General features: G+C 34.6%; 2 protein-coding genes across 25 annotated transcripts in view; one reads left to right on the top strand and one right to left on the bottom strand.

Moving 5' to 3' along the window:
• The window catches only part of YARS2 (tyrosyl-tRNA synthetase 2), a 29,145-nt gene extending 27,296 nt beyond the window's left edge, over positions 1 to 1,849 (top strand). Inside the window, exon 6 of the transcript XR_004991332.2 lies at positions 1,648 to 1,849. The gene's annotated coding sequence lies outside the window, so the exon portion shown is untranslated. The remainder of the gene's footprint in view (positions 1 to 1,647) is intronic.
• The window catches only part of DNM1L (dynamin 1 like), a 48,850-nt gene that overhangs the window by 7,397 nt on the left and 29,389 nt on the right, over positions 1 to 12,064 (bottom strand). For 19 of the 24 annotated variants that reach the window (XM_036457612.2, XM_036457607.2, XM_036457608.2 and 16 more), the window contains 8 exons: positions 10,868 to 11,030; positions 8,566 to 8,686; positions 6,654 to 6,785; positions 5,554 to 5,760; positions 2,355 to 2,475; positions 2,015 to 2,170; positions 1,683 to 1,772; positions 229 to 321 (listed from right to left, as the gene is read on the bottom strand). In XM_036457612.2, the coding sequence (XP_036313505.1) occupies positions 229 to 321; positions 1,683 to 1,772; positions 2,015 to 2,170; positions 2,355 to 2,475; positions 5,554 to 5,760; positions 6,654 to 6,785; positions 8,566 to 8,686; positions 10,868 to 11,030 (1,083 nt within the window). Of the gene's footprint in view, positions 1 to 228; positions 322 to 1,682; positions 1,773 to 2,014; positions 2,171 to 2,354; positions 2,476 to 5,553; positions 5,761 to 6,653; positions 6,786 to 8,125; positions 8,173 to 8,565; positions 8,687 to 10,867; positions 11,031 to 12,064 lie in introns of those variants that run through there. The other 5 variants (XM_045587909.1, XM_036457621.2, XM_036457622.2 and 2 more) reach the window with 3 other exon arrangements.

Raw genomic sequence — 12,064 nt, 5'->3', positions numbered from 1 at the left:
AAACTCAGATTCTCGGAGTTACAGTTTCATAAGCAAAAAATGAGAATAATGCCTCCAGGTGGCTTTGAGAATTAAATTAAGGATATAATACCCTTGGTATACTGTTTAGCATATAACAGACAATAATATGGTACAGGTATATTTTATAGTTACCCCATGCTCGATATATTTGATATAACTGAGTTAAGATTTTCCCCCCTCAAAAATGATCATTTGAATTGTATTTACCTCTATATTATTGTTCATTAGCCCACAAGCATCAGCAAAATCTGGATGTTTTGTGTTGATATAAGCCAATTCAATTGCCACTAAGTTATGGACCTAGAAAAAAATAAAATTAGGCTATATACAAAAATATGCAAACTTATTTTTTAAAAACTACATATATACAATTTATTAAACAGATAATTCTAAAAAAAAAAAATTATAGGAAACTGATGCCTAAATAAGTATCTGAGAATTATACCCAAACTGGTAAATCTTATGCCAAATAATAATTTGCTCTATCTTTTGAATTATTTCTATTTCAGCATCTGAGATTGCATTTCGGGGGGGGGAGGGGTTGAGAAGTATTTTGTTAGGGGAAAATGTTATCTACCTTATGCAAATCTAAGTTCCAAAACTTAATGAAGTGTGGTATTAAAACCTCAGATTGTTCACTATTCCAAGTCAAAGTTTTAGGTCAGGTTCATCATTAAGAAAACATTTCATAACCAGATATAAAGATAAGAACTTTATGGTGAAGAATACATTTAAAGACCTGAGGTAATGATGAATTAATCTTAATTGTGAAACACCTAATTTAAATATTATAAATTGCATGGGGTTCAAAATTCTAGTGGGACAATCAAAAAGAAAGGTTGAAGATAATTTAACCTCAGTACTGCAGAGATTAAAGTGACTCATTCTGCGCGGTCCTGACAAATGTCAGGTATCAGCAGCACTGACAGGTCAGGCACCGGGGGAAAGGGATCTATGCAAATGAAATTCCAATGATTCTGTGACATGAGTGGGTAGTTTGAGATCACCTGGGGTCATGCTTGCTCGGAGAAAATTAGCAACACTAACGTTTTCTATCTCCAAGGATGCTTTTGTCCTCAGTGAACCTCCTTCAGGGCTTGCCATCCTCAGCCAAGAGGACCCTAATGCACTTTTAGTAATCAGAAAAGAAAACAAAAAACAAACCCAGTCCAAGGGCAATTTCACAGTGTTGTTTGTTTTTCATTCGTTTTTCTATGAATTTCAGAATTTTCATTTTAAACGATAAGCAGCAACACACAAAACTGAAGCAAGCAACCATGAAATTTATAAAGTGTTAGGTCATCAAACAAGCACACTGTATTAGTGGACAAATCAGTTAAAATAAGAGCTTGGTATAAAAGCTCAGATAAAACTAACTTTCTATTAGATTAGTGTTCAACATAACAACAAAGCTATTCAGAAACCTCAATAATTCACTTATCATGAAAACCTGTGGCTGCAGACTAACGATTAAAATATGAAGAAAAATACACTTTGTATCAGAATTATTGAAATTTCCTTTGAAATAAGACTGAAATCCACTTTATTTGCCCCTTCACAATACACTGGGAAACATTACGCCTAATCTCTAATCATAATGCTATACAAAGATATTTTTATTAACAGTAACTACTGTGATGGTTTGTGAAATAATAGCTCACCATTTCATTTGTGACTGGCAACCGTTTACGAAGAAGACAAGTCACTACTTCAACTATGGCATCATGAAGTTTAGGAAACCGCAACAGCTCCTATGGATGGTAGAAGAAGGAAAAATGTAACTGTCTCTTTTGTTTAAAGGGAAATAAAATAATCACTGAAATAGTGAGTTAGGTTTGGAAGTTACATTTAAATATACAATTTCAAACCACATTTAGAGACGGGAAATGCGTATTTTAACTTATAGCCCATCTTATTTATACATTTCCTTCCACCCTGAAACCGCTCGCATGTCTTTTACTACTGACTCTGCCCCGCTCCATTTCCCAGTCACCTGGGTGCTGTAGTTGCTGCAGTGCTGAATGATCCTCTGCATTTCCTCATGAACCAGCTCCACACAGCGGAGGCTTGGCTCTTCCAGGCGTTTGATCTGCCGCTTGACCAGTAACTCAAATGAAACTTCAGGCACAAACAAAGCTGGGCGAGGACCCTAAAAAAAATTAAACTTCAAGCTCTTATCGCTACATATCATTTTAGTTCTTCCCAAAGGTTAAAATGAATCACATTTTGGTATTTTTCATGTAATTACATCTAAAAGAGCATAATAAGCTGTACAATATGGTTAAAAAAAAGTTTAGCCTTATTTCAAAAAATTCTGAGTTAAACATACTCACAGTAGCATTTCTAATAGCAGTCAATATGTCAATAGTGTTAAGGCCACCTAGTGGGTCAACAGATTCTAAAGTTCTCCCAAAAGTCTCATGGAAAATGTAACAGATTCTAGCACCACCGCATCTGAAAGGCAATGACAATGAACTCTATGGTTTCTAGTATACTAAAAGGGAAAGCAGCAGCAAGTTAGAAGTCTTTCTATAAACTTTAAGCTTGACTCATCTTTTGAGAAAATCTCAGAGAAACAATTACATTTAGACCATTGTTATTTCCATGTGTCCTCAACTCCATTGTGAACCAGTTTCTATGGATTTTTTATGGTAAAGGAGTCATTTCATGAAAGGCATTCACACACACACACACACACTGTTCTGTCAGGAAACGCCAGTTCTGATAACTATTAAACATCTTTTCTCTGCCCTAGTTTTCTTCAACTAGATTATGAGCACTCTTTAAGGACAAGAAACAGTATATTACTTAATTCTGTTTATTCACACTCCAGAGTAGAGTTCGGTAAACTTTTTCTATAAAATACCAGATAATAAATATTTTGGCTTTTCAGGCCATAATTGTCTGTCACACCTACTCAACTCTGCTACTGAGCACAAAAGCAGCTATAGAAAATATGTAAACATAAGCAGCAGCTGTGTTCCAATAAAACTTAGGCACACTAAAATTTCAATTTCCCTTGTTTAAAATTTGTTTCCAACCATTTAAAAACTCAGAAATCATTTTGAACCAGCGGTCGCCAACCTTTCGGACCTCACGGACCACCAGTTGGCGACCTCTGCTATAGTTTACCTACACCTGCTTTAAACAAATTAAATCCTGGGCCTATGTACTAGGCATGTGTTTTTTTGTTTTTTGTTTTTATATATTTTCTTTATTGATTTTTTTACAGAGGAAGGGAGAGAGAGAGAAAGCTAGAAACGTCGATGAGAGAGAAACATCGACCAGCTGCCTCCTGCACACCCCCTACTGGGGATGTGCCCGCGCAACCGATGTACATGCCCTTGACTGGAATCGAACCTGGGACCTTTCAGTCCGCAGACCGACGCTCTACCACTGAGCCAAACCGGTTTTGGCATGTTGTGTTTCTTATTTTAATGACTAGAACCCCTGGTATTCTCTTTTTTTGTTTTTTTTCAAGTCCAGTTACTTTCTGCAAATGTCTTTATGTCTCCCCAAATCACCACTTTCTATTTTCACCATCACTGTTCACTATTTCCTTACAGTCGTCCATGCAAAAGCCTGATATGCTAAATAAAATAAGCCAGACACAGAAGGACAAATGTTATATGATTCCCCTGATATGAAAGATCAATAGGCACATTCAAAGAGGCAAAGTTAGAGGTAATCAGGAGCTGGGGGAGATAGGAGCAAGGATATATTACTTAAATGGATAATAGTGTTTCTGTTGGGGAGGTGAAACATTTTGGAAATACTTTTTGATGGCTGCATATTATTTTGAATGTAACTAATGGCACTGAAAATGGTTAAAATTATCAGTAATTGGTCTTTCTGCTTCCAACCTTTCCCTCTCCACATAATTTTCATAATGACCAGAAATATCCTTCTAAAACAGCCCTCTGACTAAAAATTCTTTCCACATCATTATTCTTAGGTACCTGTCAAGTCTTACCTACTGTTATGTCCCATCACTGTACATGCCATTCTCCAAATATATCCTGGATTATTCTTTACTGTTCCAAAGCCTAAAGTACCCTTCTACCTACTGCCTTCCCAAATTCTATTCAGAGAACCACCCAAATGCATTTTTAAGGAGGGAGCTCTCTCAATCCCTGAAAGAAATGTAAATGGTCTCTCTTCAGTGTTCTAAAGACTTGATTAGGTGATTACAAAGGTATTTTCTTTATTAACTACTTATAAAACTCCATGTATATTATATGTATTTTTGGGTATGTATTCTATTTAATAAGTATATAAATAAAAATAATTGTTAGACTCCTATTTGTCATCTAATCAAGTCTCATATTATCTTGACATGCCTTACTCACAAAACTCTTTAAAAGGCTCATTTTAATAATCTTTATTTCCCTCCATATGGCATATATATACTAACTATTCCATAATTAGTTTGTTAAATACTCTATTGAATTAAATCACAATAAAAGGCCAGTGGCATCACACAAAATCACATAGAAGCATACAAACATGCGCGCGCGCGCGCACACACACACACACACACACACACACACACAGATGTATAATTGGTGAATTTCAATATGATCTATGGTTTGTACCAAAGCCCACTTTCATTTTGTTATGTGCTACAGTTATGCAAGATGGCAACACTGGGGGAGATAGAATGAAGAATGAATAGGACCTCCCTATATATTCACTTACAACTTCCCCGAAGGCTATAATTATTTCAAAACTAGTTTTTTTTAAAGAGTTTATAGAAATGGAGATTCTAATATACTGCTAATAGTAAAACAATAAATCGATTAATAGTATAGCAATAATAAGAGACTCTGAGGATGTCATACCTTTTGATCTACTTCTAGGAATTTATCCTAAGGTTACACTTGGATACTTGCCCCAAAGACAGTCAGTCACAACATTGTTTATATTTGTATGTAACTGAAAACTATCAATGGTATGGTTCAACAAATGATAGATATTTTAAAAATAACAAACTGTATAAATCCTAAGATAGATCATACAAACGTATAATAATGACATGTTGATTTAAAGAAACTCCAAAATAGCATATATAGCATCTTATTTTTAAAGATATTTATATAATACAAACATATTTATATTTTACAGATGCATAGAGAAATGTCTAGGTTAATGCCAAAATCAGCAGAGATTATTTGTGGATGGTGGGATTAAGAGTAATTTTGACTTTATGCTTTTTTCATATCTACATTTTCTTATTTTTTCATGAAGTTATGCAGTTATGCATATCAAAGAAACAAGTATTTTAAAAGGTAAATTATTAAATATTCTTAAGTGTCTTATAAAAAAACAAATTTTTACTGCTTTATGTACATAATTTATAAAGAATTTTAACACACACATCAGAAAGAATCCTATCATTTCTACAAATTGATATTCCTATTTTACAGGTAATAAATCATAGTCAAATAATCTCATAGTACCTTGTTACTGTAACAGAAGATAAAGTAGCCTATCAATCCAACAGCCAAATTGATAGAGAAATTTCTTACTTACAGCTCTGAAGTTTCGATATATTTTGCAGTTCCTTCAATAGTATTACAATATTCCGTGGCAAATTTGGTAATAAGCTGGAGTAAAGTAGCACTTTTATCATCTACAGGTTCACCATAGCTATTTAGAAGAGACTGATACTGAGCAGCTAAAACATTTATTCTTGTCTTCAACTCTGGTAAGCAATCTCTGATGTGATGCATTAGTAACCTAATGAAGGTTAAAAAGGAAGGATGTTAAAGCAAAACTGTATTTTGAAGACCCATGCAGGTCAAATTTTACAAATGCAAATAATGGAGACCTGTCTGGTATGGCTCAGTTGCCTGAAGCATCATCCTGTACACCAAATGGTAACAGGTTTGATTCCCAGTCAGGACATGTAGTCAGGTTGTGGGTTTAATCCCAGACTGGGGCACATAAGGGAGGCAACCATTGATATTTCTCTCTCACATCAATGTTTCTCTCTCTCAAAATCAATAAACATATCCCCTTCAAGTGAGGATTTTAAGAATTAAAAAATATTTTTAAATGGAAATAATGGGGAAACCTGTCAATTTGTCTTGTCAGGAAATGATGCAATCTTAGACTACTATTTAGAAAGGTGTTCCAATCCCTCTACCCTCTGAGGACATTCAGAATTTAAGGTATATAGCTTCAGTTATTTTTACTGAATAGGACTAAAAGATATGCTAAAGAATATCTGATTTTGACTTCAAGAATTGAATTAAAATGTATAATTTTCATATAACCAAAAAAGGTTATATGAAATTTAATAGGTTATATGAAAATTATACATTTTAATTCAATTCTTGAAGTCAAAAGTGGAATTGAAGTCATCAGCTATCTAGTTCTATCATCAAAAGTAAATTGTCAAGAATTTCATAATTCAGATACTTCAAAAGTCACATTAGCATTTCTAGACTAATGCCAACCACCCCAATAAAAAGACATCTACATTACAAGAACCTATTGTACAAGAAACAGAAAGTTAAGTTGTACATGCAAGAACATTATGAAAATATAAGAAACTGAAAATGAAAGGTCTCAGACACCTAGAGGCAAATGAAAAACATCTCATTTTCCAAGAGGTAAAAAAACATTACCTGTTTAAAGTCCTAGCAAGATACTTTGTTCCATTTCTGTTGGCCAGAGATGGATATTTCTTTTGAAGGAAAGCATATTCATCACGGATTGAATCGGTCACACTCTTCTTATTGTTAATATCTAGTTGACTCCTAAGGTTGAAAAATAATAAAACTATTTAGATGAAGTCAACTGTGGTCTTCTGTGTACCTTGGAAGGTTAAGGTTATGATATAGCAGCACCAGGCATTGTTCATAATGCCTGACATGGATTGTTTAATTCTCACAATAATTCTGTATGGTATTACCCACAAAGGAACTGAAGCTCAGGAAGATTAATCAACTTACCAAAGCTCACATATTAAATAGTTCAGCCAAGATTCAAACCATGTGACTTATAAGTAAAGCCTAAAGAGTTTAGGCCTCCTCATTACATTTAACTACAGTCAAAAGCAGTACTCTTGCCGGGGCCGGTTTGGCTCAGTGGATAGAGCATCGGCTTGGGGACTGAAGGGTCCCGGGTTCGATTCCGGTCAAGGGCATGTACCTTGGTTGCGGGCATATCCCCGGTGGGGGGTGTGCAAGAGGCAGCTGATCGATGACTCTCTCTCATCAATGTTTCTAACTCTCTATCTCCCCCTTCCTCTCTGTACAAAATCAATAAAATATATTAAAAAAAAAAAATCAGTACTCTTAAGTTAAAGGGAAAAACAGGTGAAAAAATGTGTCTTAATCAACTGTATATTTTACCCATTAGGCAACTAATTTCTATGAAAAAATAATTAACTTGAACAGCAGTCACCTACAAATACAACAGTGTGATACCACCTGCAGTGTGAAACCCTGAAAAAAGAAATTGTTGAGAATTAAAAAAGAAAGTTGGAGTAGGGGTGAGGTGGTACATATGAATAGAAGCAGACTGTAAAGGATCTTAGTTATCACTTACTGAAAACATTTTAATTTTAAAAGGTCTGAGACCCAAAGATGTTAGGTGTCATTTAAACCCATGTTATTTCTATTCTGTGGACAATATAATTTCAGTGCTTTGAGCTAAGAGGGATCTTCACTTGAATCTGGCTCTGCTTTCATTGCCATGTGGCTTTGGTATTGAGTTTTCTGATTATAAAATAGACATCAACTCCTACCACAGGAGTTGTAAGGAAGGGTTCAAAGCGATAGCATTTGCAAATTGATCACAGTTGAGTATCTAAAATATAATTAGACACCCTTTCCACAGTTTTTAATACCAGCAATTTGTGATTAGGATACATTTAATAAAATTTCTGTCACATCATGGCAATTACATAGAATCACTACTACTAGGGGTCAAACCAATATATTAAAATGCTATCACCTTAAAAATTCCTTCTGGATCAGGTACACATTATATAATACTTTTTTGCCTCTTATCCAATGCCTCTCTTCATACATAACAGGCTGGAGTATTTCAAGCCTAGCTATTAAATTTCCTTCCATTTTGTGGCACTGCTTAGTTTGAAACCTTTTGTCTGCAGAAGGCTTTCATGAATTTTTCTTCCTTTAAAGCAATGCATTCTTTAGCCGAAACCGGTTTGTCTCAGTGGATAGATAGAGTGTCGGTCTGGGGACTGAAAGGTCCCAGGTTCGATTCCGGTCAAGGGCATGTACCTTGGTTGTGGGCACATCCCCGGTAGGGGGTGTGCAGGAGGCTGCTGGTTGATGTTTCTCTCTCATCGATGTTTCTAGCTCTCTATCCCTCTCCCTTCCTCTGTATGGAAAATCAATAAAATATATTAAAGCAATTCTTTAGCAAAAACAAGATTATAGTTAAACAAGATTATAGTTAAAAAAAAGGAAAAATAGGGGCACTGTCACATGTCAGGCTGATTTTAAAAATTCAGATTTGCTCTGAGATGAGGATGCTGCAATTCTCATCCCAGGCTTGATTGCTAACCTGTTAACTACTCCAATTATTCCAAGTTTGACTGGTATAACCCTTCCCATTAATACATCCATGGCATCAGTACCCGCATCCATGAGATCAAGTTTAGTGATTACTGCCAGGGTTCTGCGACCTGGTAAATGCAAAAAAGAAAGAAAAGAAAAAGACCCATTAAATAAAGCTTTTAAGAATTAATCAAGAAAATCATTTATCTATAATACCACTGAACATTACCTCTTGTCGTCATTTTGATGATGCTTTTCTAATCTTTGCTTACAAATTCTTTTAAATCTAATTTTAATGTCTATTTTTTTTAATTTCACATAAAAATATTTCGCTCTCAGAGTTAACTTTTTAATAAGTATTTTAATATTTGCTTAAAATTCACACATTGCTGGTGTACAGTTCTATGAGTTTGTTTTGTTTTTAATCTTCACCTGAGGATATTTTTCCTTGATTTTTAGAAAGAGTGAAAGAGATGGAAAGATTTATGTGAGAGGCAACAATTGGTTGCCTCCTGCACACTCCCTGAACAGGGCCCAGGCCAGGGAGGAGCCTGCAACCCAACCAAGGTTGGTGCCCTTGACAGGAATCGGACCCGGGATCCTTTGGTCCACAGGCTGATGCTCTATCCTAATTAGCCAAACCAATTAGGGCCAATTCTCTGAGTTTTGACAAATGCAAAGATTACATCACTGCCATCTCAAAAGATAAACAGTTCCAGTACCCCCAAATTTTCCTTGTACTACCCAATCAAATCCATTTTTCATCCTAGTTTTTGCCTTTTCCAGAATGTCATATAAATGCAATCATATACATAACCTTTTGAATCTGGCTTCTTTTCACTTGGCGTAATGCATCTGAGAGTCATCCACGGTGTTGGACATATCAATTGTTCATCACCTTTTATTGATGAATGTACTATATAGATATACTATACTATGGTTTGATTATTCTTTCTTCATTTGAGAAACATCTGAGTTGTTTCCAGTTTTAGAAAAATACAAAGTTCCTATAAATATTTGCAAACAGGGTTTTTATATGAATGTGAGTTTTCATTAAACATGGGTAATTACCTAAAAGTGGAACTGCAGATTTCATTTTTTTATATTCATGACTCAAGTTCTGTTTAAATTAGAATTAATGCATATAAAATGCTTAACAGTTTACTATAAATAAAACTTAAATCTCTTGGGATAGTTTTATCTTTTAATCTGAACTGAATATTAATTACTCATATAAGTAAATACGTTTCTTAAAAACATGAAATGAAAAAAAATCTAATAACCCTGTTTATGGGAATTTTAATTGATAGTCTTAGCACTAACATTTCTTTTATTTTTTTTAAAATATATTTTATTGATTTTGTACACAGAGGAAGGGAGAGAGATAGAGAATTAGAAACATCGATGAGAGAGAGTCATCGATCAGCTGCTTCTTGCACACCCCCTACTGGGGATATGCCTGCAACCAAGGTACATGCCCTTGACCGGAATCGAACCCGGGACCCTTCAGTCCCCAAGCCGACGCTCTATCCATTGAGCCAAACCGGTCCCGGCAGCACTAACATTTCTTATCCAATTTTTATTTGAAATTCTTCAGAGAAGGAAAAAAGGAAACATAGCAGAGCCCACTGATCCTCCAAAAACTCAAGTAAAAAAGTCTCTTTTATGAAGCAAACCATGTACAGTATTTATTAGCAGTAATAATAACTATATTCTTGCAAGGGGCATTTTATATATACTAAGCAATGCACACTAAAGCATTAGTGAAGTGCATACACTGACCCACAGGACAAACTAAGCCTTGGAGATATGAATGCTTCAAAAAAGAATTTTACCTTTATTTTTAAGAATCCCCTTTTCCTTGAGCACATCTAAATGTTTTGTACCACTGAAGAATGGAGATATCATAATATCTACTAAAATATAATAATCTACAACAATTATCTAGTACGAGAGTTAATTATTCTTAGAAGTCAGCTATTCAAAAACCGTCATTTTATTTACAAAAAAACAAGAAACTCTTTTTGCAAAGTCGTCTTATTATTTTTAAGTCATTAGGTAACTATTTATAAATATGGACATATGGTGAAGTATTTTTGCCTAGCTTATATGGCAATTTATCCAGCAAAACATATTTTCCATCAGAATTTCTATCTGAAACTATAAACAAAATAGGAAAGCATTTTTTAAAAAATTCTGTATTAGCAGCTAGAGCTATTCCTTTTAAAAATAAAAAGTTCTTTCTTGAAAGTAAATAGATTTACCACTGTTAACCGAGCATTTCAATAAATATTAACATCTGTCCTTACCATCTGGATCTACCTCTCTTGAAATTTTAAGTGCCTCTGATGTTGCCATATCTGTATTAGCAGCAGTGACAGCGAGGATAATGGAATTTGGATTACTGATGAATCGAAGAATGAGCTCTCTGATTTGAAGCTCAATATCTTTAGGTTGATCACCTACAGGCACCTGAACCAAACAGAGATGAGCAAGAAGCTAGTAATAAAAACTGACTCAGCTTTCCCCCCCATTTATTTAATCCAAAGATTATAGGAATTACTCCATTTACAGATAGTTAAAAAGAAATTATATACTACAGTGGTATGTATGAATTTGGTAATATGTTAAAGTCTCAAAATGAAACTTGCAAATATCCAAGTTTACTATGTTAAAGATTGGTCAGTGTTAATTACCTAGAGACAAATTCATTCTTTCAATTAGCAAATACTTATTGGCAGCCTACTGTATTTCAAACACTGTTCAACATACCAGGTTATGTCAGTCATGAATAAAATAAAATAAAAGACGAAAATTCCTGCCTTCAAAGTGTTTATATTTTAGTGGTGAAAAGCAGATAATAAAAAACAAATATAACATTTAGGTAGTGATAGGGCTATGGAAGTAATAAAGCAGAACAAAATGATTAAACAAGGTTATACTTTTACCCAAATTGTATTGTGTTTTTAAATAAGAGTAATCAGGGAAGACCTCACTCAGATAATGACATTTGAGAGAAAGAGCAGAAACTGAAGGAGATAAGAGAGGCACATATAGGTATCTAGGGAAGAACATTCCAGCAGTGTGAACAATAAAGGGTAGAAGTTTGGAGCAGGAGTCAGGAGTAGAGTAACAGGAACAGATCAAATAGACACGTTAGATCTCTAAGAACTTAGGCTTTACTCTGAGTGAAATTGGAAGCCACCGGAGAGATTTTGAGCCAAGGAATGACACAATATAACCTTCACTTTAATAGCATCACTCTGGCTGCTTTGTTAAGAATAGATTATGAGGAAGACCTACTCGAAGGATATCTCAGTAATCTGAGATGATAGGGACTAGATCAGGATGGTAGCTCTGAATGTGTAACACATGGTAACACAGAGTTCTGGATATATTTTAAAAGTAAGGAGAACCAAGATGATTTGCTGATAGGTAGTACAGTGTGGGATGAGTGTTAAGGATTACTATAAACATTTTGGCTAAGCAACTGTTAAAAAAGAGTT

Source organism: Pipistrellus kuhlii, unplaced genomic scaffold (genome assembly GCF_014108245.1).
Source record: "Pipistrellus kuhlii isolate mPipKuh1 unplaced genomic scaffold, mPipKuh1.p scaffold_m20_p_3, whole genome shotgun sequence".
Classification (NCBI taxonomy): Eukaryota; Metazoa; Chordata; class Mammalia; order Chiroptera; family Vespertilionidae; genus Pipistrellus; species Pipistrellus kuhlii.
Note: the sequence above shows the minus strand (reverse complement) of the source record. Positions and strands in the feature narration are given on the sequence as shown.